Below are 26,712 nucleotides of genomic sequence, written 5' to 3'. Positions count from 1 at the left end.
ATAGCATTACGTTGATTACCCTTAATTTTAGAGGACACTGATATAAACTACATTTTCTTATGGCTCATTGGAAATTACGCAGTTCAATAATTATTTGCCTTTTCTCACAATTGACACAAATTAAGTTTGTTTGTATATGACGTAAAAAATGGTAAATGAACTGTAGTCATCTTGACCACTCAAAGATGTGTCTTGCCTAAGGACACTTCGGCATGTAGTCAGTAATCTGGAATCGATCCACCAACTTTCAGGTTGGCAGACGACTGCTCTTCCTCCATCAATCAATCACAAATACTATCTGCTCACCATTTCCTCCTGGTCAGGATTAATAAGTTCCGCGCACCCCTGTCCTGTCTCTTAAAGCGAACGTCAACACTTAACAGGAGACAGCCAATCAGCTTGACTCTCTGCTACGTTAGCGCAGCTCAGGCAAAACAACAAGCTCGTTCAGAAATTGTGTTCCTCTTAGCAACAAATCCACCGAGAATTCAAGCGTTGAACATGTCCAATTAACTAGGGATTTTATATCTGGTGGATGTTATATTTGTTTAGGCCTCGGTTTAGGCTAAAGTCAGAGCTAGTCTGAGCTACTGACGCGCCGTTAGCCACTAGCTAAGTGTTGCTAGCATCGGCGATCCAGCAGAGAAAGATGGGGTCCATCCTGAGTCGCAGGATCGCTGGTGTTGAGGACATCGATATCCAGGCTAACTCGGCCTATAGATTTCCACCTAAATCTGGTAAGTGACTGACAGAGGCGTCTGCTGCAGTCGTATATCTCATAAACACGGTTACACCGAGTGCAGTAGTTATTCGCTCATTATGTTTTTACTGTGAATGATCATCAGCCATATCTATTGATAATCGGATGATCGGTGTGGAGGAATTAGTATCTCGGTGTTTTCAGCCAGGACGTCACGTTTTGTTTATTTTTTATTATTTATCAGACACCGATCCTGTTGAGGAGTGTCAAATAACCGTACCCTTGTAAGCTCATAATGAAGTTGTTACAGAGCTGTGATCATGACTGTTGATCAATGATCATATTGAGTAACATTGTAAGGGAAAACACGCCATCCAATTATTTTATCTTTATGAGAGATGCTGCACGAGCTGAGAGTCATGACCATCATATGACTTTGTGTAACACCCATTAAAATCAGATTTAATTTACATGAAAACATTTCAATCAGCTGATTTTAAATTAAAAAAATAGCAGAGAAATATGTAAAATATAAGATTTTTACTACCAATCTCATTGAGGTTATGTAAAATATTGTTCAGGTAACTGTACTCCTGCTTCTGCAATGAAAGAATTATAATACATGAGCCCACTTTATTGTGCTAAAAGTAGTGTCTCCATGTCATATTGCTGGCAGTGCCTTAATTACTCATCCCCCCACCTGCTATTTTTTTTCTCCAGGGAATTACTTTGCTAGCCACTTCTTCATGGGAGGAGAGAAATTTGACACACCGCATCCAGAGGGATACCTCTTTGGGGAAAACATGGACCTGAATTTCCTTGGAAATAGGCCAGTGCAGGTGAAAATATAATTTCATGTTTCATTTAGCTTTCTGTAGTTCTCTACATTTTTTTAGTAGCAGTATTAACAATGAATGACAGTAACTTCACTTTAAAGATCACTCCTATTGCTGTTCTTTGACCAGTTTCCATATGTGACACCTGCACCTCATGAGCCTGTGAAAACCCTGAGGAGTCTGGTTAACATTAGAAAGGACTCTTTGCGTCTAGTCAGGTAAAGATGGTGAGATAAAGTGATAATACACAGTTTTAAGTCAAAGAGATTCTACAAATGCTTGTCAAATCTTGATTCTAGATATAAAGATGACTCTGACACATCATTGGAGGATGGTGGAAAACCAAAGGTCCAGTATGGTGTGGAGTTCACCTTTGACGCTGACGCTCGAGTAGCAATCACCCTCTACTGTCAGGCGTTTGAGGAGTTCTCCAATGGGATGGCTATGTAAGAATTTGATCTCATGACCTTTCATTTATGGGGCATATATTAAGTCTGAAACTAACATAAACAAAACCATATCCGACCTTTTATTCAGTAGTTTTCCATCCAAATGACACAAAGCGTCATTTCCATCTGTTTGTGTTCAGATCAGATTTAGTCAAGTCACACATGCACCTCTTCACGCAGCTTCTTTGTTTTAGTGTGAAACTTTGTGCTGGAACACTTAACGCCCTTTTTTATGATTGTTGAGATTCAAGCTTTAGAGCACAAAGTCTAGAATAGATACAATGGGTCCTTAGCAACAGTAGTCACCATGGATACCGTAGATAAGGCTTGGATGAAGATGAATGTAATAGTCTGATCTGAAGTTAATGTTTTATGATGAAACTTGGGATCAGATGTTGCTGCTGTTATGTTTCTCCATTTTAAATATGTTGATTAAATATGAAGTTACCAAATAAAGTGAATAAAACATCTCACACTTTTTTAAGTTTGTTTGAGCACAGGGGATTTAATTTCTGCACTGAAATGAAGACCAGACTCTTGCCTGTATAGTTACAGCCCAAAGGATCCATCCATGGTCTCTGAAACTGTGCATTACAAGCGAGGAGTGAGCCAGCAGTTCTCCATGCCATCTTTCAAAGTAGATTTCAGTGAGTGGAAAGAGGAAGATGTAAGTTTAGAGTTTGGTATTACATCACAAAAGCAGACTGCATTGATACATCAGCCAGTCAAACTAAATACAGTTATAATTTTCTTTAAAGCTGAACTTTGACCTGGACCGAGGAGTATTTCCCATGGTAATCCAAGCTGTGATCGATGAAGGGGATGGTAGGTCACAAGAGCTGCTTAACAATCAAAACATTTATTCTGTTACTGCAAATTTTTGCACTAAATCTCTCAATGTTCGTTATTAATGTTTGTGTATTCTGTTTTTGTCTTTTGAAGATTGTCTTGGGCATGCTCATGTACTTTTGGCAGCCTTTGAAAGAGTATGTACATGCTTATAAATAGTAAATTTGCAACACTTATGAAGCTTTCATTTGAGCTCAAACACATTTCTTTTTACTTGCAGCACGTTGATGGCAGTTTCTCCGTCAAGCCACTGAAGCAAAAGCAAATTGTAGGTCTAAAAATTTTCTTGCTTTGATACTGACTTTTTATATATTATTTAGTTTAGGAGTGAAATTTACTTTGGGTAAATTTTTCACTTGAAGCCTTACTAGTTCATCATCTGTGAGTTTTAATGTGCATTAATGTCATTAATTCAGTAAAGATACTTGAGCTTAATGTAAATACAGTGGAAAGCCACTGATGTTTGGATGTTGACAGTAGAACATCTTTAATGATGGAGACAGTGCAGGAAAATATTTTTTTTTATTTCACTTCAGTTTTCACCATCAAACTAAAAGCACCACTACAATCTGCAGGCAAACAAATCTGATTTATTTACAGGGTCAGTGGGTTCTGCAATATTGTCTCGTTTCCTTTTCTGTAATTTTATAGGTGGACCGTGTGAGCTACCTCTTACAGGAGATCTATGGTATTGAGAATAAAAACAACCAAGAAACCAAGGTAGCAGTTGACATATTACATATGTATGACTCATGATGCTGAATAAAGGCCAGCTATGCTTTATTTTGTTAAATTGTGCTTTCTTCTAGCCATCTGATGATGAGAACAGTGACAACAGCAATGAATGTGTTGTCTGTTTGTCTGATCTTCGCGACACACTCATCCTGCCCTGCAGACATCTGTGCCTCTGCAACTCTTGTGCAGACACTCTGCGTTATCAGGCCAACAACTGTCCCATCTGCAGGCTGCGTAAGAATGGCTGAATTGTTTCAGTTCTTTGAGTATGTTCAGTAATGACATGTACTAAATTATTATCATGTTTAATTGTACTTTGGTTTATTCTGACCAGCCTTCAGAGCCCTGCTGCAGATTAGAGCTGTGAGGAAAAAGCCTGGAGCTCTTTCTCCTGTGTCCTTCAGTCCTGTTCTGGCTCAGACTATGGACCATGATGAGCACTCTGTAGGTGTCAAGCACATCCTACACATTAAGATCTGCTAGTGTCAGCCGTGCCTCTTAGAGTTGCATATGAGGTCACATGTTATTTTTGTCTTAATTATAAAACTCCATAAACCTACCACCTCTGTCTGTAACTCCTCGCAGGGTTCAGATTCGGTCCCTCCCGGCTTTGAACCCATCTCGCTGTTGGAAGCTCTGAACGGTCTGCGGTCAGTGTCTCCTCCCATCCCATCTGCTCCCCTGTACGATGAAATTAACTTCTCTGGAGGTCTGGGAGGTGACAGCCGACAGCTGAGCTCTCCGGAGCATTTAAGTGATGGAAGTCTGCAAAAAGGCAAAGTTAGCAAATCACCTGACAGGTAATGAGAACATTGTCATGTACGTTCACGTCTGTTTAAGATAAGAAACAATAAATAGAACGATGGGTTCAAATTGTCTCACAAAAAAAGTTTAATTGTAACAAAACTCTAGGAGGAAGTTCATTTCATGTCATTGTAATTTCCTCATTTTTGTGCTTTGTTTTCTCTCCAGCACCCTTAGATCACCTTCTTCTCCCATCCAGGAGGAGGATGAAGAGAAGCTGTCAGAGTTGTCAGACGCTCAGCCACACACACTCCTCTCCAGCAGCCCTGCTCCCACAGACGTAAGCTTCCACTTCACAGCCTGATATTTCAACGTTGACACTGCTGCAGACTGAACCTCTGTTTTTCTCCCAGGCCACAGCAACCGAGGACGTGGCAGAATCCCTCTCTCCAGATGACGGTGAGTTTTCTCATTTTGGCACTTGGTCAGCAGATAATACGTTGTAATCTTGACATTGTTGCCGTCTTGGGTGATCCAGAGGACAGGATGCATTCTGGGGGAGACATCCTGCAGGACTGCAGCAGTGAACACTGCAGCTTGACCAAAACAGAGAGTGACCCAGCGGGTGATCTGTCTCTACCTGGTGAGAAATCCACTGTCAGGAAAACTCAGGAGATGTTCCCGTGTTGAAGCTTGAAATATTTTCCACACAGGAAAGGAAGTTGGTTGTTTAATATTTATATCATCTGTTTGGGAAGTAAGCACTGAAGTAACCTGTGCTTTCCGATGACAGAGCAGATCTGCTGACTGCTTCTCTTAAACAATATTATCTGCCTCTTGGTTACTTTTGACTCTATTAAAAGTTAAATCTCTATTCTGGTTCTTTAGCTCAGCGTCTTTCATCTTTAATAAAAGAATTTAGGGCTGTGATTTCCTGAGCTTTGCATCTAACCTGTGTGCTGTTGCCTCTGTGTGTTTTCCTAACACTCCTCTCCTGTTCCATGCCATCATTTTCTCTTGGTACTGGTTCACTTTTACAGCTCTAGGTCCTGATTCCTGCTCTATTGGTATGGAGGAGTAACTGTGGTATGTAGGCTTTTCTGTCTGCTTTGCTTCTGTACGTACAGGCTCTACTGCTCCCTCTTCATGAATACATTCACTATTCTCTACTGTAGTTAGGAAAAAAGTTTGCACTTTTAAGCAAGTTATGGCTGCTTGTCAAGCCTAATTTATTAGGATTAAGCTTTTTTTGTGTGCATCACTGGTCTTCCTGAAAGTCTGATGGTGTTTCTTCCTCCCCAGGGTCATCAGAGTCCACAGAAAGTCTGAAAAGTCAGAGCACAAACTGCTCCAGCCAGCCTCTCCTGTGTCCCACAAGCAGCCTTCATATGGAGGATGAACACCTCAACCCCTGATTCATTCCCAGCTTTATTTCACAAAGATAATCCAATCCCTTGATTATTTTCACACACACCCAGACCCCTTCCCCTGCCCCATCATCTGCTTGCGTTACGAGAGAAGATGGTAGCCCTGAAAAGAAGGTTAATGAGGGAGGATCCTGCTCATTCCATCAATTCTTCAGATGTTTTCAGTACCTTCCTCTGGAAAAAAAAGTTTAATTTTGAAGAGATTTCATTAACTCTCATGGTGTTTTGTGTCTTGGCTGGAATTGTGGTCTTTTACGTAGATTCCAGAGATGTATCACTACCTGCTATGGTGGTGCTTTTAAGCACACTTACTTTAAATTAAATGTGTATCACCTTCTTAACACTAAACTCAAAATATTTTATAAAAGCAGTTTGTTTAGGTATTGTATTAATTAGTGAAAGACATCAGATTAATGATTATGACTTGTTTTCCTCTGTCAGACTGAATGATTTATGAAGGCATTTGAAAGCATATTACTAGTGTGTCCATTTCAGATGATTTTGCAATAACAAAATCATTCATTATTCATTCCTTTTAACAAAAGTGTACAATGAAATTATGTTAAATCATTTACTGTCTTAAACATGACCATTGTCATAATTTAAAGTGTTTATATCTATGTATGATAACAACTAGAATCCTGTGTAGTTAGTTCCAAAACTGTATTCTTGCATATCTTGTAGGAAAAATCCAAAGTTGAAGTAATGAAACAACATTCAGTTAACATTTACATTATTTCTTTTATAATAAATAGGATAAATAGGACTATAGATTCACATTCTAACAGCTAAATTCAAAGATGTCTAAAGCCAGGAACAAGCATAGATGACCCACCTTCATGTATGCTGATGTAGTACTGCACAGCACGCGTGCTCGTCATTGATGTGGCCGATCTCTGTAGTCTTCTTTTTATTGTGGCAATGCCAGTGTTTGCTCATGTTGTAGCTGCAAAAACAAAAAAGGGGTTGCGTGTTTGTGTGGCTGCAGCGGCTTTCCTTACCTTGGTCCTGTATGTGTAGCACCATGCATATATATATATATATGTGCCTTGAATTAATATGGCTGCCTGCTTGTTGCAATGGACATTAGTGTTCTTAACAAATTCTACAATATACAACAGTTTCAGCCCATGGAAAGCATTTATGATGCTGATGTACAGAGCTTTTCTTGTTTTTATATTGCAAACTTCATGCTTCTGGAAAAGTGTATCTTGTCATTGATTAATATTAAGTTGAACTGTGCATTTACTTTATAATGACCAAGTATCAATTATGCATTTAATATTAGTATCTCAAGCTTGTATTTTACTGGAAGGAATAAATCCTTTACAACAGATGCAAACTTTTTTTTTTTTAAATATATATATATATATATATATATATAAAATCAGGCTCACATTTGCATGTGAAGTTTCACTTCCCCCTCCTCCGCCTTCCTTCTGTGGTTATTTTTTCTTTGTCCCTTTCTCTTCTGTGCCATTTCAACTTGACACTGTGCCTTCCTGTTCTGAACACTGTTGACCTGGTATCCAGGATAACCCCGCAGTAGGTGGTTTTTGGCTTTCTGTTAAATCAATACCTGTTTTTCTGTGTAAATAGCAGCATGTGTAAATCAATAAAGAACCAATATCCAGTACCTCAACTACCAGCTGTTTCTTTTTTTTTGTTGTTGTTTTTTTGTGTATTTGAGTCACTGCAAGACTTAATATGATTAAATGACTAACGTGTTTTATGATTTTCTAAGATGTGTCAATATTTAGATATAAAGGACTGTGTAACAGGTGAGTGATGATAAAACTCACAAAATGCTAAAAAAAAAAAAATTGGCTGCAACTTAAGGAAAATATTAAACTATTGTATGACCCTGTGGGTAAGCTCTAGCAAGAAACAGAGCTGTGCTGTTACTTTAGTCATTCTGCCCTTAGACTACCAGTCAAATGTTTGGACACTTTCCAAATGGATTTAATGGGAAAGTGTGTCCAAATTTTTTGATTGGTAGTGTATATTGCAAATAACATTTGAACTATGGATTGTTGTAAAAATGAAATCAGAAAGTTATTATGCAAATGTGCAGAGACTGATGGGAGCCAATAACCAAATTTGACTTGACAATGAATGTAAAATGTAAATGAAACAGCAGGTGTAAATGATTAAACAACGAGGACTGAACCTTTACTTTTATGATTTATTTTTTACTTTCACTCCCCTTTTTTTTAAATAAGAAAAAAAAGACACACACAACACTTCTGAACAAGCACATATAAACTGGTGTTTAATTCAGAGATAAATAAGGCACAGTGTGGCTCCAATATTGTTTGTAAAATTATACTTGACTGATTATTTATATATATATATATATATATATATATATATATGTGCAAGTATGTGGATACAAATATGCACTCAGTGAGATTAGAGCTTATGATGCTTTGAGCCAGCGAAGGTCAGTGTGTGAGATTAAACTGTAGACACAACGTCTGAGTATAACCAGCTCTTATTAATTCACAGCTGAAGTTCTGCTGCTTAAGCAAAAAGTGTGAAAGGTTGAAATGTCTTTTGTCTGCTGTTTCATCAACAGACTGGGTTTGTTTTTGTTTTTTTTGTTTGTTTGTTTGTTTTTGGGAAATGATGAGGAACTACTTAAAAACTTGTCCCTTCCCTCCCAGAACACACAGATGGGTGGTATTCCAGGCCAGAAAAGGTAATTTAACCCCCGGACAATCATGTTTGTCCCTCACATCAGATGATCACAAGAGATGTTCTCGCATTTGTGATTTGACCAGCTGTCCAGCTGACGTAGCTGATGGCTTATGAAAGGAGATTTCCCAAACATCACTGTATCCCAGACAAAAAGACAGCAGTGGGGTAAAACATTAATCTTTAAAGTTATTCTGATTTGGTTTGCCAACTCTGGGGGTTTAATTTTTGTAATGATTGCTTAACCTCAAGCCTGATTATTGTGTGAAGTCTAACTGCACAAAGTCTAACACAGCTCAAAATTAAATTACAGGTCTTTACTTTGATTAAGAGGGAAACAACTTAAAATAATACTAAACAAGAAAATGGCCTAGAACTAAAGGAGAATCAAGATTGCATGTAAGTTACTTTTATCTTATTTAGAGAGAATTTGTTGGGCCCTTTGAATAATACCATGTTGACATATTGTTGACAGTCTGTAAACAGGTTTACCTCAGTCTAGTAAAAGCATGTGCCCTCTCATTTTAATTAGTCTGTGCTAAATCTCTTTAAGGCATGAAATCATCCCGACAACAATCCACACAAATCTCCCTCCTCACTTTTGAACAGTTAAATTAGCCCACATGCCCTTGATCTCTTAAAACATGTGTATCACCCCATCCAATCGCACCATACCTTGTTCATTCCCACCCTGAAAAAACATACACCTAGTAGGCATATAGCAAAAAACACTTACAATACCTAGGTTTTTTTTTTTTTTTTTAGGTGAAAAGTTCTTGCTGTAACTACATTGACAAGAGGTTTATCAAATGTATCTTTAAGTAGATGCTGTAGCTATAAAGTTATCTGTCTCATCTACTTTGCTGAATCCATTTCCAATGTATAAAACATATGGAAAATGCATCAAGAGCACAACACAAGGTCTGTCATTGAAAATGGGGGGTGGGGGGGGTGGGGGGGATTTGAAGAATTTGGAGACACGTGCACAGACAGCTATCCTGCTTTGAGACAACCTCTTTGCATTAAGAGATCAGGCAGAAAGAGGAGGAGACAGCAGGAGAGGCACGAAGGTCAGCATCTAGCCTACTGACGTGAGTTAAGAGTACAGAGAGAGCTGTAGGACAAACAGATCAAAGAAGGTTTAACAGGCTTTCAATTCATTTGACTATTATATATAAATATACTTCTAACAGCAAAAGGCTGAAAACGAAGGAGGCAGATAATAATAGGAACCTTCTGTTCATTGTGATATTGCGATATCATGACAAAGCAGGTCAGCGGTTCACCTTTCCTCAAGCCCTTCTACATGAAGTCGACTGTCAGAGTGGTCAGCCCTCTGCAACAGAGACGACACACACTTCCTGCCAGCGAGTTCAGAAACCTCACGCCACAGGATGCCATCAGTGTGTTTGAAATCGAAAGGGAAGGTAAGTGTAATTTTCTATTCACAAACAGAACATCTTCATAATGTCTGCAAAATGTTAATTTCTGAATAAAAGCACAACGGACTTCCCAGATGTATTAATAAATACACTGTAGCAATGCTGCTTTTGGATTGTAAACTTAATTCTAATGCCATTTTAACCTTAAAGAGTTTTACTTTCATCCTTTTATTATAATTACTCCCTTGATAATAACTCACTGAAATAATTGCCTCCCAGCCTTTGTCTCTGTGTCTGGAGAGTGTCCACTTACCCTGGATGAAGTGCTTAATTTCCTGGGTCAGTGCCCTGAGCTGTCTCTGGGTTGGTTTGAAGAGGGACAGCTGGTGGCTTTCATCATTGGCTCTGGCTGGGACAAGGAAAGGCTCTCACAGGTATCAAACATTAAAAACTGAAAATTCCTCACAAATTCTGATTTCTGCGACTTATTATGCTTTGATATCATTACTGGTTTTATCTAATCCCCTTTTTTCTAGGCAGCCATGACTCAGCATGTCCCAAACACCCCAACTGTGCACATCCATGTGCTGTCTGTGCACCGCCACTGTCGACAGCAAGGCAAGGGCTCCATTCTCTTGTGGCGCTACTTGCAGTACCTGCGCTGTGTGCCAGGTCTCCGCCGAGCTCTGCTGATCTGCGAGGACTTTCTGGTGCCCTTCTACCTTAAGGCTGGCTTCAAGGAGAAAGGGCCATCAGAGATCTCTGTATCCAATATGCAGTTCCAAGAGATGGAGTACACACTTGGTGGGCAGGCATATGCAAGGCGGAACAGCGGCTGCTAACCTACCCCACCTTCCTTCTACTTAATCACCTCTAAAATGGACTCAGGACAGTATAAGATAAACAAAACATAGCAGAAAGATGAAAGAGCCAGTATGCATCATTGGCTTGGGTTCAGCATCATATTGTCAGTGTTTCCTTTGACCCACTGATAAAGGAGCAATGTCCATGTGAGGACAGAGGAAAGTAAGAGTGAATTTGTTTCTTCAAGCAACAAAATGAACTACTTGCTTTTTGCAGTTAATAATGTGGCTTATCAGACATCAGATCATATTCTCTGTTACCAGTAGCACACCAGCTTTGAGCTTAACGTTTTTCCAATCACTCTGGCTGCAGACTGTACTAAAAAGAAGATAAGCAGAAAAAATCTCACAAACAATATAATTTTGAGTTCTGAGATAAATATATTCTATTTTTGTAAGCAAATAAAATATAATAAATGTATCATCATCATCCATGACGGTGAAAGTTGCTAGAGGGGCTGCACACTGATCATTCAGCTTTTACAAGTTGACTGATGGATTGATTGTTAGTCGATAACTGAAATGTTTGTTGTTTGATTTTAATAAACTGCAAAACAACTTTAAGGAATCATTTCTGGCAAATAAGACAAGTAGCACACATTTTCATTTTGTAGATTTTTTTTTACTGTTTTTCCTTTTTTGTTGTTGTTTTCTTTTAGTTACATGTGTCTAGACAGGTAGCTAAAACACTACCATGTTCAAACAATAATCACTTCTTGAGAAGCAATAAACAAAAGGAAACATTCGAGTGCTCAGCATAATGTAACAAAAATATGGCAGTAGTTGGTAGATTTATCAACAAGGCACCAAAGGTATCAATATTTTTGTCCCTGCTTCTGTATGAGGTTGCCTGAATAATAATAAAAACCATATCTGGATTATAATTGTATAAAATGATCCTTCTCTTTGTACCAGCAATTGCTTCGTGTATTCCTGCCTCTCATGTAAAGGGCAACTTGGTGCTTGATGAGTTTCTGAGGTGCCATAGCTGTGGTTCACTGGACAGTGAAGGAGTGACAATGACTGCCTGTGATCAAGGAAACAAATAAATGAAGTCCTTATGGTGAAGGGTACAAGTATTCATAATGACAGTGAAAGAGCACAACCACATTGTTTTAGTTCACAGAGAAAAGGGGGTGACTGTCCCTTCAACCACTTCACACCCATTGACCTGATACCTTCTGCTATGCTCACACTTCAGTGGAGGTGAGCGTTGAGGTCATATTTCTCACAGAATTTGTCTGTAAAGGGGATGCACGTGAGTAATTCACACCAGTCGCACTTGATTGGGTAGACATAAAAGAGCACCACAAGGCCTGAAAAGAGACCAACAAACACCAACAGAAAGATGATAATCTGACAGCGTTTGCGGTAAAGGTCCATTCGGCCAAAGCTGATGTAGGGTAAAAAGGCGAAGGACAGGAAGAAGCCAGAGATGAAGCCACAAATGTGGGCAAAATTGTCAATCCAGGGCAACAGCCCAAAGGCAAAGAGGAAGAGCACCACACATAGCAGTTTGATGAAGGCCCTCCAGGGCTGCGCCAGGATCTGCCAGCTCTGAAACAGCTCCACAAACAAGCATGCCAGGATCCCAAACTGAGAACCTGCCGGACCCACCTGAGACAGAGACAGCAGAGAAAGGAAGTACCAGGTTAAAAAAAACTTTCAGAAACATGTATAACTAAGTCACAGAAAGATATATCTCATCATACAGATGACTAAATTATGTTATATTTTGTAATCTGTGCATATATTACAGGTGATCACCTCCGCTCTGTAGGGCAGGAAGATGGCTGAAGCCAAATTGCCAGTGATACCACTGAGGATGTAAATGATTGATATGCGCAGCCAGCCTGCCAATTTCTCCAAGTCCCGCAGGATGGTCATCTGGAAAGCCACCGACACCAGACAGTGAAGGATCCTGGGAAAGGAGACAAAAGTTCATGTGTGTGTGATACATGTGTGCGAATGTGGGTGCAAAGCTGCATGTGTTGAGAAGATAATCCCTCTGTGCACGAGAGGCAAGCCCCCCAATAGCCTAGCAGGCGTGACTTTGCACAACAGCAAAATCAGTCTTTATCTCACTAAAGCTTAATGAGTTCATGTAGTGAGGGCACTTTGTTTAATTACCCAGGAGAGAGATAACAGACAACAGAAGATGAAGCACTACTGTCCTTAGCTGTGAGGTCAGCTCTTTGTATGGACTGACTGACAGATTTAAGCTGCACCAAAGTAAAGCTTTCAGTCTCACATGGCGCACTCAATATATGACTGCAAGTGATGAGTTGGATCATGTGTTAAACATTTGTGACATCTGGAAGACAGCTGGAGCAACTCTAGCTAAGAGTAAGAAAGGACCTCATATGACAAGATGTTTCTCTCTTGGAATATTAGTGGTATATAGTAGAGAATGACATAGCCTGCAACTGGACAAACCAACTCTACTAAGATTTTTAAAAATTATTTATGCTGCTATAGTTTATAATACATAGTGTGCAGTGGGAATATGTGCATACATAATGCCACTATTTGTCTCCTACTCCCTTGCTTTATTTGTCCATTTTCTTTTACAGTTGTTTTTCTCTCATCTATTGATTATGTTGACTTACAAGTTCTGCTTATACACACACACACAACCAGACTCAATTTTCCCTGCACATCTAAATACATTTGATAAATAATCTGACTCAACAGCCCTTACAAACACTTATCTAGAAATATACATAGTTTTAAAGATGTATTTACAAACCAAACTGTACTTCTGAAGAGCAAAATTTGCTTTAATCTTTTTAATTGAATGCTAAATTGCTGTTCCGTGAATTTAAGGTGCCTTTATAAATTTACTTTGAAACAAAATTTGTTTATAAATTCTTGAAATATTACATTCAATTATTCCATTTCTCCTTTAGATTAATTTGTCAGGAAAATGGCAAAACAAACAAAAGTGCTTTGAGAGATCCTGCCAGCAGCCAACTCACCCAGCATGCAGAAAAAGAGAGAGCCAAAGCCTGTAAAACTGATCTGGAATCTCAGGGTTGAGGAAAGGCAACAGTCCACAGACATCATCCATGCAGTGCACCTGGAGAAGGACAGAACACGGCATAATAAGTTGTATTCCTCAAATGTGCTACATTTTATACAAAGTGAGGAAAAATATGACTCATACTATTTAAACAGAGATCAGAAGAAAACACATGATCCACATTTCTTAAAGAGAAATGTTTGATGAGCAAATCAAACAGCACACCACACTACAAATAGTGTGTGCTGTTTTCCCATCAGTACTGACAGAACAGATAGAGAACACACTGAAATATGCAGGTTTTTTTTGTTTTGTTTTGATAGATGGCTAATGGTCTGTGCCTCTTAGTGACGTGAAGATTTGTTCTTTTCAAAGATTCGGCTCTTTTGACTTGGCTTCCTTAGAAGAGTCTGCTCTTTCGGTTCCCAAATAGCTCTTCCTTTAGTATCATTCAGAGCTTCTGTTTTAGGGCTGGGATATACTAGCTGTGAACGCAAGCATACGTCTGCTGTAAACGACGAAATCACAACGCGGCCAAAACACTCAATACTGGAGGTCACCGCCAGGGGCAGTACACAGCACTTGGACTCTGAAATAGCAAAAAGGTCAATCTACTGGTCACATTGTATTTCCAGGATATTCAACCCCCCAAAACGCTTCCAATTTGTTGCCAACTGTTGAGGCATGATTGTTTGTCACTAAGCAACGAGGAGGAAAAATCATACAGATGCAGGTAGTTGAGGACAAGAACTGAAAGACAGCCTTCGAAACTATCTGCCCTTGTGTGTACTTCTGACAGGTCATGTTCATGCTCTTGTTCGCATGAGCGCCTCTAGCGTTCAAGTCAATATTACTACTCGCACATGCGACAGTTACCTGCTGAAACACTCGTAATTTATATCTGACTTCCCAGCTTTTTCTGAGTACCTGGGGACTCATTTATCAGCCGTGGATATGCACAGAAGTGTGCATAATGTGTGCGTACGAACACTTCCACACAAAGTATGGGATTTATCAACTTATACATAGAAAAATGTGCAAATTTAAGCTCAATTCTTACCATGCATAAGCACAAAACCTAGTGGTAGAACAGTGAAACTCCAAGTAAAACACACAGAGTCACAGTGTTCAGCAATCTCAAACCTCCCGTTACCTAATAAAAGTTCTCAACTAGTGATGTAGTATATAATTTGAATAATTGGTGTAACAGGTTTGAGACAGCTGTGACAGGGCAATTTAAAAAGAAAATTCATGTAACATGGCTTATCTTGCAATATTGGTGGGTATTGTGAACCGTGTGCTACGCAGGAAGCGTGTTTTTAAAGAGTGTGCTGAACTGTTCAGCGACCGCACAAAGTGGCTTCTCAGCATGTACTGCTTCCCCAAAAATATCCTGTTGAATTTATGCCATGATTTGCAACCCATGTTGGAGCGAGAGACAAAACACACCAAAGCCATCCCAGTGCACACCGAGCTCCTGTCCACCCTGGGATCCTTGGCCTCTGGAACATTATAATGGGAAATTGGACACACATGCGGAAATTTGCAGCCAACACTAAGCAGAATTATGCTGGCAGTGTTGGTTGCAGTAATTTCTTTGGCTCCAACTTACACGAAATTCTCATACAGACCTCACCAAGAAGCTGAAATTAATTAATTTCACGCCATTGCTGCATTTCCAAACATAATTGGAGTCATAGAGTGCACCCACATCTCAATAAAAGCACCATCAAATATAGAGTTCAGCTATGTGAACAGAAAAGGTTTCCATTCAATTAATGTCCAACTAATATGTGATACACATATGTCTCTGTTAAACATTGTTTCCTGGTGGCCTGGAGGAATATACGACTCATTTTTTCTGGAGAACAGCTCTGTGGGTGTATGCCTCCAAGCAGGAGCTGTGGAAGATGGCTGGCTGATTGGTGAGTGGTGCAACATTTCAAGATTAATTTCTGTGCTCCATAGGATTTATTATAGCATTTCTATAGGTGATCAGGAATATCCACTAAAGCCGTGGCTAATGACCCCCGTAGCCAACCCGAAAACCCAGGCGGATCAGACTTTGATGTTGAACCATTTCTTTTTTTATTTCTGAGACACCTCTTTCTTCTGATCCAACAGACTTAACTGCAGCCATTACCTTCTCCCAAGCCATATTTTTTCTTTTGTTGGTTGCATTAAGTGTTCCAAACAGTATTTTCTAATTCTTTCTACTTCTCATACAAGTACCTTAATTTCGGTGTCAAGAGAAATTGCTCTTCTTCGCCCTCTTAACCATGATTTCGGAGAGAAAAAAAGTCCATTCAAGCATTCTTAAAAGGGATTGTTGCTACCATATATAATCAATTAGAGGCATTTCTGAATGCAAATGAGCCTGAACATGCACGAGCATGGATATTTAAACAGAGTAAGCATGTTTGATAAATCAGGATTGTTTTTTTTCACTTACACACATTCTCAATTTCACTCCTACACAAGAATCTAGAACCTTTTTTATCAGTAGTTGATAAATGAGGACCGTGGTCTGACCACTACCCTCCCTGTCTTCTAAAGGTCCTTCCGCCTTTATATAGTGGGATGATCGTTGTCTTTCCTCGTATGTAACTGACCTCATGATGATCCCATTAAAATAAAGTCCCGCCCCTTCTAACGATTTGGCTCTCTTAGGCAGGAATCTGTGTTTCTCGTTCACTACAAAGAATCAAATCTTAGAGCTGGCTCATTCATGACGATACAACTTTACTGAGCACTGTGAGAGCTAAGCTGTGAAAGGAAAACACTGGGAGCCAGCTCTCACTCAATGCGAGTCGATTCTTCTGATTCACTACAAAGCATCGGCTCTCAGAGCCTCATCTTTTCCTCATGACACATCACTAGAGCCTCTCTGCTTGAGCGTGGCTCTGGTGGGGATGTCTCTCCAACCTTGGTGATCATGATCTGCGCCTGCTTTCAATCTCTTCATCAGCAACAGCATAGCTTTCTGGTCAACCTTGCACTTATTGCCTGCTCATCGGTTCACCTTGTAGCAACTAAATTAGGCCATTCAAGCTGCTAGCTCTATTTTTTTGTTTTGTTTTTCTTCTTCATCTCAACCAGTTGTCTAACACTCTTCTCTCTGCACCCCTCAGGATATCCACCCTGCCTATTGGCGCCAGTCCCTCTGTCAGCTCAGATCCAATTTGGTTCAGTATAAATTCAAACCTTCTATTACTACAACTCAGTTCTGTGTCGACTTTTGGATCCTTTTGACAACCTGTAACAGCGTCAATTTTTCTTTTGTGCAGAGCTACTTACTTGAGAGCAAAGAGTAGCCTCCTCATGAAAGTAGCCCTTCATAAAGTCGCAATATTCCCGGGATGTGATTTCACACCTTGAAGAAAGCAAGTATAAATTATTAGGTAAAAACTGTTAATTCATGTTAAGTATAATCACTCAAGAGTAAATGTTTCTCATATGATGAGCTCTCCTCACCTCCCTTTGGTTCCAATGCAGCAGGGTCGGCCTGTGATGGTGCAGTCTATATGAGGCAGGTTGGTATGGTTTCCTGTGTTGTACCTTGTACAAATCTACAGGCAAGATCAGAAAATAAACAGTCAGATCGCCAACTCTAAACCACAGGATATCTTTCAATAATATTAAACATTTATCTGCAGACACACCAAAATTGCAGTATTCTGTACCATTTGAAACATCACAACACTTTTAATACAAGTTAAAAGTTGACTTTTGGAATACCTTTTGAGATAAAACTATTAATTTAGATAATGCCCGGGTTTTGTGGATGTGTGCAGCTTCATAAGATGTCAAAATTAGATGAGAAACAATCCACTTTGAAAACTGTCACACCACATGCATGCATGCTTCAGTTTGAATAAAAAAGTAAGACTGTTACTTGTAATATTGCCAAAAGCAAACTTTTTTGCATTTCTATTCGTTTTGTGCCATTTAAAGAAAAAAAAGAGCCATTCTGGAGATTCTGTAACAAAGATTAAGATCAAATTGTGTAAATGATTTTAGGCAACCTGATACACAATTTCCACACTAAGTATTTACTCTATGTTGTAATACCACACAGTGTTAAGAAGTACTTACTGGCCACTGTGTGATGTCATCAGGCCATGCATGAGGCGACACTGAAGCAGGCTCCAGACATATCCTGTAAGCAGAGAGAGCAAAACAATACACATAAATGTTAAAACTAATGCCAGTAAATCATGCAAGTATTAAATTGAAGAAGTACTTGTGCCTTACCTGGGATCCTGATGGCACACTGAACCATACTGCCTGTCTTTACTATTCAACTGGGGAGTGCTGGAATGCTGTGGCCACTTCACCCACACAGCTAAAGTACTCTGTAACAACACAAACAGAGATCAGAACTGCCCATAACCTCTCTTTATAGCTAAATTATAAAGTTAAAGAGACAAAAAAAAAAAAAAAAGCTGTGTGTTTACAGACCGAGCATTCTTCTTCTGAGGTTTGGACACAGCCAGAGCGATCATTCCGCACACAACAGGCAGAGTTGCGTTCAACAGCTCTCTTTTCCCTGATTAGCTCATGCACCTGCTTGTCTTGTCGCATGCATGGAGAATATTTGGCCCCCAAGTGGATCAAGGCTTCCTTTAAAAAGAGATAAAGGTGCAAAAGAAAATTCAAATCTATTTCTATGCAATTATAAGTTGCATTGTTTATCAGACACTATGAGAAAATGCAAAAAAAATAAATAAAAAAATAAATAAAGTAAAATGTTCTTACTGAACTAGGCCCGATCCAAAAGTTCTCCTGCTGCACAAACTTGACATTTTCATACACACCTTTGTTTCTTAAAACCTAAATCAGATGATATTCAGACCAGAAACAGTACAATCAGCAATAAAAAGAATTTTGATTGGATGAAAATGTTGCCAAGGTGTCAGAGATCCTTAACACAGCTGAACCAGGACTCACAGAATCAACCGTCTCGTGCTGGGAGAAGCCCACTGGTGCAATACCATAAATGCATACAGCCAAGATAGTGATGAGTAAATGGACAAAGGTGATCCAGTATGTAAAAAAAGGCCTAAAAGAGACAAGGAATGTGTATTTAGAAACAACAACAGTATTTGTCATCTGTCAGTGTCAGACAGAGAAAAAGTATTGACTGGAGAAATATGAGGAGAAGTACCTGTGGTCATCCATATCCTCAATCTGCCTCTTGACATAACTGTCGATGCGCTTGCGGTAGGTGCGGTTTGTGAGTTTTCCTACCATGCCCAATCCATAAGGCCTCTTCTCACGGGCAAAAAGCTTCTTGACAGGTACAACAATGCGCTGTCCACGCCTCTGTCCATTAACACTCACCACCTCTTGACGCAAGGGCACCTTTGGTGGTCCCGGAGTTCCTTCTTTGGCTTTTCGCCATCCTCTCTCCAGAGGTCTGAAAGGGGCAAAAACAACGCAATCTGACTGATATAGGTCAGGGAATTATGAAAATGAAAACCGGAGGAGGTATCTGCTCCTCCATACCTGGACCCCTGATGTAGGTCATCTGTTGTCTAGAGGTTAAAAAACAGATTAAAACTTCTCATTTTTGTACACGATTTGTTATCAGTAGCGGAGAAAAAACTTTACTTCCCTTATCTTTTCCCCTGTTTTTATTCTCAATTGGTTCTCTTGTTCTCAATGTCTATACACAACACTTTTCCACAAAAATATAGCACAGATCTTTGTCGACTTAACTACCATGTGGTTTAGATATTGTATGTTCTTCTCACAGAAAAACTGCTTTCCAGTAACCAGAATCACTTTGAATTATTTTTAAAAATGTATCATTACAGCCTCACTGACTAGTACTGAGGAGGCAGTAACTCACAGCATGAGGTGACTTCTCTCTAGTTCAGTCTTATCTAGGGCGCTGCCAGTCAGCTCCATCTCATCTTTCTTGCCGCTGGGTTCTGCCTCTTTAATGGCTGCCTCAGATGGCGACTCAAATACTTCATCTGCATATGTGGACATCTCCTCGTGCATCATATCCTAGAAGAAACGTGGTTAGAAAAAAGTGAGCAGAGGAGCAAGAATTTATAATTTGCAATTTTAATTTTCATAAATGAAATGTAACTGTATTTTTACTCTGGCAAAAAAGGAAGTGTCCAGTTCATCAGGAAAATCAACAACATCTTCCTCCATGAAACTGGCAGGGGTGAAGCTTCGTCTCTGAGCTCGTTTTAGAGTGCTCTCCCGTAATGACCGTCCCTGAGAGATACATACATACATACAAACATAGACATGCACTTTTTTTATTATTACTGTTATTATTATAGAATGTCTCTAAGTTGATATTAATAAAATTCCTACAAATGCAGAAAAAAACATGAAAATACTCTTATGTTACCCTTGTTTCCTGTTTGTGCGTGTTAATTTGGTATGCAATGAGCATATTTGAATTTAATCTGCTCAGTGGATCATGTCCTGTTCACTCACTTTGACCAGCGCTGCTGCGGCCCTAAAGCTCATCTTTGCAACAGACTCCCTCTTACGGCGGCGAGGCAGCCGGTTAAGACCTGAGCGGGAGCTAGTAAAAGAGCAAATTGAGGCAGCTCCAGGGGTGATGGGGGTCTGAGGTACACTGTAGCCATCCACCTCCTCCACCATTCGAAAGGCCCTTCCACGCGCCAATGGATCCACAATCTAGAGACCAATAGTTTAGTTAAAAAGTTTAAAAATATGAAGAGATCAAGAGAGACATATTTGATATGACACATTGAGCACTTAAGGGATGTTTTTGTTATAATCTACCTCTTGTTTTTTTTAATACATAAAACTTTAATCATGAATATTATTAAAAGTCTAAAAAAAATGTAATTTTTCAGGTTAAAAAAAGACAAAACAAGATTGCCCACCTCTGCATTACACACTCCTTCATTTAACTTTCAGAAAAGCAGCCACATCCATTTACCTTCTGCATTCCATGCTGTGAGCTGGAAACATAGAGGGGAGGTGGAGTCTCAGTGCTGGTCAAGGATATGTTGTCCTGGCTGGGTAAATCCATCTCTCGGATCACCTGTGGTTTGAGCTTTCCATAGCGCATGCTGCAGTGACGCAGGCTTTTCCTCTGCCATTTTTGGGTGGCATCGCCATCCTTACTAACCCCAAACCAGTCCGCCGTTCCCCTAATATCACAAACACCAGCTTTTTAACTTAACTTTTCAATGTCAGATTAATTAAAATCTTAGCTCCTGAAAACATTTAGTGCTACACTATATTGCCAAAAGTATTTGCTCATCCGCCTTGACTCTCACATGAACTTAATAGACATCCCATTCTTAATCAAATGAGTTCAATATAACATTGGCCCATCCTTTGCAGCAAAAACAGCTTGAACTCTTCTAGGGAATTTTTCCAAAAGGTTTAGGAGTGTCTATAGGAATTTTTTACCATTTCTCCAAAAGCGCATTTGTGAGGTCAGACACTGATGGATGGACGAGCCGACTTGGCTCTCAGCTTCCGCTTTAATTTATCCCAAAGCTGTTCTGTCAGGTTGAGGTCAGGATTCTGTGCATGCCAATCAAGTTAATCCACACCAAACTCACTCCTCCATGCCTTTATGGACCTTGCTTTGAGCACTGGTGCACAGTCATGTTGAAAATGGAAAGGGCCATTCCCAAACTGTTACCACAAAGTTGGGAGCACGAAATTGTCCAGAATCTCTTGGTATGCTAAAGCATTCAGAGTTCCTTTCACTGGAACTAAGGGACCAAGCCCAGCTCATGAAAAACTACCCCAAACCATAATCCCCCCTCCACCAAACTTTACACTTGGTAAAATGTAGTCAGACAACTGCCATTCCCAGACTCTTCCATCAGATCGCCAGATGGTGAAGCGTGATTAATCGCTCCAGAGAACACGTCTCCGCTGATCCAGAGTCCAGTGGCGGCGTTCTCTACATCACGGCATCTAACGCTTTGCATTGCTGTTGGTGATGTATAGCTTGGACGCAGCTGCTCAGCAGTGGAAACCCAATCCATGAAGCTCTCTTTGCACTGTTTTTGAGCTGATCTGAAGGCCACATAAAGTTTGGAGGTCTGTAGCAATGGACTTTGCTGAAAGTTGCCGACCTTTACACACTATCTGCCTCAGCATCCGCCAACCCCGCTCAATCATTTTACAAGGCCTACCGCATCATGGTTGAGTTTCTGTCACATGTGGCATTTTATTACAGTACCACACTGGAATTCACTAAGCTTCTGAGAACGACTCATTCCTTCATAACTGTTTGTAGAAACAGTCTGCATGCCTCGATTCTTGATTTTTATACCCCTGTGGCCATGGAAGTGAGTAGAATGCTGATTTTCAGTTATTTGGATGGGTGAGTGAATACTTTGGCAATATAGTGTATATAGAGGACTGGGACAGCAAACATGAAACACTCCCAGGATGTAAAAAGGTGCCTAGATAGTGCAAGTAGTGGGCAAAGTAGAGAAAACAAGCCTTGACATGTTTATGTCAAACACACAAGCACACAGAGACCCAGAAATACTAAATTTCTGGGTCTCTATTGTCTCGTGTCTAGTGTCTCTTTCTGGCACTCTATCCAAGCCTTCGTGTTTAGAGAGAATAAAAGAGGGATTAGCGAAGTTCTGATGCTGCAAATAGAATACTGATTTTCTGAATCTTAATGAAGATCAGAAAACAGAAAATCCTATTCTGAAAATTCTAACAGACAATGAAGACTTCTTTGTTTCCCAAGTTTTATTTGCAATCTTTTCCACTCTGTGCATTCTGATAAACCTTGATGTATAAACATGCAGTCATGTTGTTGATGTGGCAGCTTAATAAGTACATGAACAACAGCTTTACTGCTCCCTGAGGCCAGGATGAGGAAGTTGAAGCATTCCTCAAAGGAAAGCTAAAACATGCAAGCTGTTTCTTCGCCAATTAAACGCTGTGAAGTGAGTTTTCAGTCAGTCAAGTCAAGTTCAGGTTAATTTATTTATCCTACTAGTCTCTCAGCTCTACAAATTTTTAACACATTCAAAGAACAGGTTATATTTTAGGATATTATGTCTGTGTCTTTCTTTACAACACCAACTTGTTTCTGTGAACATGATTGAATATTGTTTTTGCTTGCCCTTATCTAATCAAAAACCCCCAAAAGGGAGGTTCAGATCTGGTATGCTTTCCTGCAAATGATGACTCACAAGCTCAGCACATTTTTTCATTACTTCAGCTTAAAACAACTGTAGGAAAATGAGTAAACCATTCCAACTAACCAGCATAGCCCTAGTCAACTGTAAAAAATAAATAAATAAATAAATAAAATGAGGATGTATTTGTATAAAGGAACTACTGTTCATTTCAGGGCCTCTTATTAGTCACTTAAAAAAGAATATTTTATGGTATTATGACTAGCAGGAAACAGCTGGTGACAGATTTACAATTACTGAGAATTCTATGATGAACTCTCACCTAAAACTAATCATGACATAAGCATGACAGTCTTAGGGCACATCTTCATCTGTAATTCCAAAGCTCACAGTTTTGTGAAGCACTTCCTACCATACCTGAGCAGAGTTCTGGAGAGAGAGTGATGTTTCCTGGTGCTGCGTCGTGCAGCCCGCTGCCCCTTAATGGGGACAGTGTTAATCCGCTCAAAGTGCACTCTCCTGCTGCTGTGACCAGGCAGAACAGGGCCAGAAGGTGGCGAGAAGGGACAGAAGGAAGGATGACAAAAGAGAAAACAACAACAGGAAGTGAAAAGGAAAAAAATGCAGCCAAATAGTGCTGTAGCCATCATGCAAAGACAGCGAAGCAGGCAGTTAGTGTTCTGCTTAGCTCTGAATATTAGCAAAGTTAAAACCAGATTGTGATCATCAAGATTGTAATCACAGTTGTAAAATTAGCAGGAAAAAGGCTAAAGAAGGAGAAACACTACAGTTGTCAAGAAACATTTTGTCATTTGTTTTTTTTTTTTCCCTTCGCAGGTCACCAATATCCTTATCATAATATCATAATTGTCTGACTAAAGTTTCACACTGAAGCCTAAATGATTTAAGCAACAATATTTGCTTTCGGTTCTGCATAAGACATGATGTTTTATACCAGTCACAGAAATGAAATCATGAAATGTTAGCAATTAATCCTAAACTTGTGTATACTGTGTAATGGTAACATGCAAATTTAGTGATTTACTACGTGGTCTTACCTTTTTATGGTCTGTGTAATGGATGACTGACGTTGCAACACAGGCCGTCGGGTGTCAAACAGGTCACGTGGTGGAGACTGAAGGTGAGAGGTCTCCACCGGCATGCTTATACTGCGCAAAAACCCCTGCCTCTTCATCGGCTAAACAGGTGTGGATGCATTGGAAAAGTGAGAACACAAAGCATGCCGTAACAGTAAATGACAAAAGCGTTAAATACAGAGAAAGGCATTTATTGAAATGCAGCACCTGAACAAAGGTAGAAGGCTCGTCAAGGGACATCTGAGCCGTGGGAATGTCCAGTCTGAGCCAGGGAGGCTTCTTCCTCTGCAGGCTGCTGGTGCTTTCCCGCCGTGGTTCAGCCATGTTCTCCGTCCCACCCCAGGCCTGCCAGCTATGTATTCAGAGGACAGATGACATAATCTATGTCACACTCACTTTCAATTAGGCAAATCCAATCTTAAGAAATATCATAAAGTCAAAATTTGAATTTAAAAGTAATTGTGAAAGTGATTTTATGCCAAAATTGTTTCACAAGAGGGTGCTGAGGGTTCTGATTTGATTCAAATGTGGGAGTTCACATGTTTCTGTTCACTGGATAGTAAAGGGAAATCCACTGAGAATACTCTACAACTGTTTACCCCATCCCAAAAAGCATCACATTCAATTAAAGCCATGTGCTGAAGAGTGAGGAAGTTTGCAGTCTTAAAGATAATCCCTTAATTTTCATTTAAAATCAAACCTAATCCCTCTTTGTGGTCTAAAGTAGCTCTGCTTCCAGCAGACATCAATCAGAGACTAATGACTGTGTGCGCATTCCCATGATGAGGCTCGTGGGCCACAGGAGGTGCACAGTAAACCTCAGCATCAGACAGTCTGACTGTAGCTGCAGCCTTGTTATCACCAGCCCTACATTTTATTGTTCCACCATCTAACCTCACTTCTCTGGGCCTGTTTCCTGTCCTTTTCTTCCCACAATTACCATGGAAAAACTTAACTAGCTTGCCTTTTAAAAGCTAACATTTGCATTTCATGAGATATAGCATCCCATACACACAAAGTTAAAGAGGGTGCATCTTCTGTGGAGCTATTATAAAACTAAATGAATTAGAAATATCTATAGAATCTTTCCCATCCTCGTGTTAATTTTCCACTAGTATATTTTGTTAAGTTAAATTGCCTCATAAGATCATTCTCACAAAAATCTCCACATCAAGAGTTTTCACCAGTCAGACCAAGTCACACCCTCACTTCTCATGTTACAACTCAAGTGCCTTGAAGAAAAAGAAAAAAAAGTCAGTGGCATTTAGTGACCACATCTGTTTTACATTGGCATTTTAATGCACCACAGGTTTCTGTTTTAAACCATGTGATGATGGGAAGTGTTGTTAGTGAAGGAAAATCTCACACTGAGTGTGGCAGGGTTCACCGCCAGTATCTTTGCAGTTACAGTCTAGGTCTTTCTGACCGAGCTGACATTTCTGAAACAATACAGTGGTGGAGACAACTACAAATACCTGAGAAAGTTCAGTGTTTATAATAAAACTAGGCATACTTTAAGTTGTTGCAGCACTGTTTCATATTCATTTTTTATCTGTCTGGAATTGTTGGCCTTGCGCGCATTCTAGTTGTTTATCGAGAATATTGCGTGACCTCTAGTGACATTGTCAAGACTGTGATAAAAGATTAGCAAAGCAGAGTAGACTAAAGCTGACTAACACAAAGCCAGAAACAAGTCAGGAGAGAGATAAGACCTACAGACAGCATGACATCATTTTAAAATTATTTATTCGTTTTCTCTTTGGGCCTATATACAGTACTTTTTTGTGATTTAACATCATTTCACATTATTAAAAAAAAGGAAAACTAATAAAAACAAAATATAATATTTCTTATCAGATATTAGTATAAGGAAAATATAAATGTGCCACGAGTATTTCAGCTTTTGCAGGGCTCATTGTTGCAATAACAATTCTCTATCTTGCTCCAGGCTAGAATATCTAGCATTTGATTACTTTTGCCATTAGTTTAAACAGGGTTCCTGATACAGAGCAGATCAGTGAAGGGGGAAGGAGCATCCGCTTCTCAGCTACAGAACGAAACAGGCTTGGATGGGAAGCGGTTGACACGATGAGCTAATTTTACTTCAGGCTTAACCTCTGGTTGCTCTGAATGCTCACACACAATAAGTATAGCACATCATGCAACCAAATTTGATGCTGAAGCATTGATACAACCAAGCAGCTACTGTTATGGTTTCCAATAGTCTGCTGACCAGTGTAGTATAAGAGTGTACGCTTGAAGCCCATGGTAAACCTCCAAAGTTCAGCAAAAATCAAAGCCAAGAGACTGGGAACTCTATCCTTCTTTCCCTCTTGTCTGCTTCCAATGTCAACAAAGCAGTAAAACTGGCAATGGGCTGCAACTCGTGTTTAAGGAGGAGTTTAGCTGGAACAGTTGGCATAGTCATTGCTAAAATGCCAACACAAATATGATCACCTTCCATGCATTTCTCACTGTGAAAATTACAAATCACAGCACGGAGAAGGTTAGACTCAAGGCTGGTCCTTGCCTGAGAAAAATTAAGCATTATAAGCAGGAAGTCCTTCAAAAGCAGATATCCTTGGGGAAGAAGCATTGAATACAGTCTCTGGCAAATATCCAGGTTGGAGGATTAGCTCTTCCTTGACAGCATGTATTATCTAGGTTCATGAACGAGAGAAAATTAAAGAAGAAAAAGCAATAACTTGGTGATACAACACAACAGTATTCAAACTATTTTACTTGCTACTGTTTAATAAATGTACCATAATGTTTTGTCTTACTCT

The 26,712-nt window shown here is 39.7% G+C and overlaps 3 protein-coding genes across 7 annotated transcripts in view; 2 read left to right on the top strand and 1 right to left on the bottom strand.

The window, feature by feature from the left end:
- The first annotated feature begins 348 nt into the window (after positions 1-348).
- Positions 349-24,764, top strand: mgrn1b (mahogunin, ring finger 1b). Of its 3 annotated transcripts, none has more exons than XM_041975272.1 (17): positions 349-737; positions 1,421-1,539; positions 1,666-1,754; positions 1,836-1,982; positions 2,535-2,652; positions 2,744-2,810; positions 2,928-2,971; positions 3,055-3,102; positions 3,486-3,554; positions 3,644-3,803; positions 3,904-4,013; positions 4,155-4,369; positions 4,542-4,653; positions 4,727-4,772; positions 4,852-4,956; positions 5,354-5,403; positions 24,750-24,764. In XM_041975272.1, the coding sequence occupies exons 1-16, from the start codon at positions 650-652 to the stop codon at positions 5,392-5,394; spliced, it is 1,578 nt and encodes a 525-aa protein (XP_041831206.1). In that variant the 5' UTR covers positions 349-649; the 3' UTR covers positions 5,395-5,403; positions 24,750-24,764. The 3 variants fall into 3 exon arrangements, with proteins under 3 accessions (XP_041831206.1, XP_041831198.1, XP_041831191.1); XM_041975264.1 differs by lacking the exon at positions 24,750-24,764 and adding an exon at positions 5,616-5,733 and having other exon boundaries at positions 5,354-5,399; XM_041975257.1 differs by lacking the exons at positions 5,354-5,403; positions 24,750-24,764 and adding an exon at positions 5,616-7,382.
- aanat2 (arylalkylamine N-acetyltransferase 2) lies at positions 9,636-11,011 on the top strand. Its single transcript, XM_041975344.1, has 3 exons — positions 9,636-9,864; positions 10,099-10,253; positions 10,356-11,011. The coding sequence occupies exons 1-3, from the start codon at positions 9,699-9,701 to the stop codon at positions 10,659-10,661; spliced, it is 627 nt and encodes a 208-aa protein (XP_041831278.1). The 5' UTR covers positions 9,636-9,698; the 3' UTR covers positions 10,662-11,011.
- Positions 11,132-26,712, bottom strand: part of rhbdf1a (rhomboid 5 homolog 1a (Drosophila)) — a 28,593-nt gene continuing 13,012 nt past the window's right edge. The window contains exons 2-19 of one of the 3 annotated variants that reach the window (XM_041975227.1): positions 24,134-24,278; positions 23,888-24,027; positions 23,247-23,354; positions 20,642-20,855; positions 20,167-20,373; positions 19,816-19,938; positions 19,559-19,719; positions 18,872-19,123; positions 18,655-18,766; positions 18,463-18,537; positions 18,166-18,327; positions 17,959-18,059; positions 17,800-17,863; positions 17,179-17,273; positions 17,002-17,077; positions 13,661-13,761; positions 12,450-12,603; positions 11,132-12,299 (exon numbers count right to left, since the gene is read on the bottom strand). In XM_041975227.1, the coding sequence (XP_041831161.1) occupies positions 11,880-12,299; positions 12,450-12,603; positions 13,661-13,761; positions 17,002-17,077; positions 17,179-17,273; positions 17,800-17,863; positions 17,959-18,059; positions 18,166-18,327; positions 18,463-18,537; positions 18,655-18,766; positions 18,872-19,123; positions 19,559-19,719; positions 19,816-19,938; positions 20,167-20,373; positions 20,642-20,855; positions 23,247-23,354; positions 23,888-24,027; positions 24,134-24,250 (2,682 nt within the window). In that variant the 5' untranslated portion in view covers positions 24,251-24,278 and the 3' untranslated portion in view covers positions 11,132-11,879. The remainder of the gene's footprint in view (positions 12,300-12,449; positions 12,604-13,660; positions 13,762-17,001; positions 17,078-17,178; positions 17,274-17,799; positions 17,864-17,958; positions 18,060-18,165; positions 18,328-18,462; positions 18,538-18,654; positions 18,767-18,871; positions 19,124-19,558; positions 19,720-19,815; positions 19,939-20,166; positions 20,374-20,641; positions 20,856-23,246; positions 23,355-23,887; positions 24,028-24,133; positions 24,279-26,712) is intronic. The other 2 variants (XM_041975236.1, XM_041975244.1) reach the window with 2 other exon arrangements.

This window comes from Melanotaenia boesemani, chromosome 2 (assembly GCF_017639745.1).
Source record: "Melanotaenia boesemani isolate fMelBoe1 chromosome 2, fMelBoe1.pri, whole genome shotgun sequence".
Lineage (NCBI taxonomy): Eukaryota > Metazoa > Chordata > Actinopteri > Atheriniformes > Melanotaeniidae > Melanotaenia > Melanotaenia boesemani.
This window is presented reverse-complemented; position numbering and strand designations above follow the sequence as displayed.

Excerpts from the sequence above, each read along its gene's own strand:
- mgrn1b (XM_041975257.1), top strand. The coding sequence starts at position 650 with ATGGGGTCCATCCTGAGTCGCAGGATCGCTGGTGTTGAGGACATCGAT. Across the intron at positions 2,653-2,743 it reads GTGAGTGGAAAGAGGAAGAT|CTGAACTTTGACCTGGACCG; the intron begins GTAAGTTTAGAG and ends TTTTCTTTAAAG. Across the intron at positions 3,804-3,903 it reads CTGTCCCATCTGCAGGCTGC|CCTTCAGAGCCCTGCTGCAG; the intron begins GTAAGAATGGCT and ends TATTCTGACCAG.
- aanat2 (XM_041975344.1), top strand. The coding sequence starts at position 9,699 with ATGACAAAGCAGGTCAGCGGTTCACCTTTCCTCAAGCCCTTCTACATG. Across the intron at positions 9,865-10,098 it reads GTTTGAAATCGAAAGGGAAG|CCTTTGTCTCTGTGTCTGGA; the intron begins GTAAGTGTAATT and ends ATTGCCTCCCAG. Across the intron at positions 10,254-10,355 it reads ACAAGGAAAGGCTCTCACAG|GCAGCCATGACTCAGCATGT; the intron begins GTATCAAACATT and ends CCTTTTTTCTAG.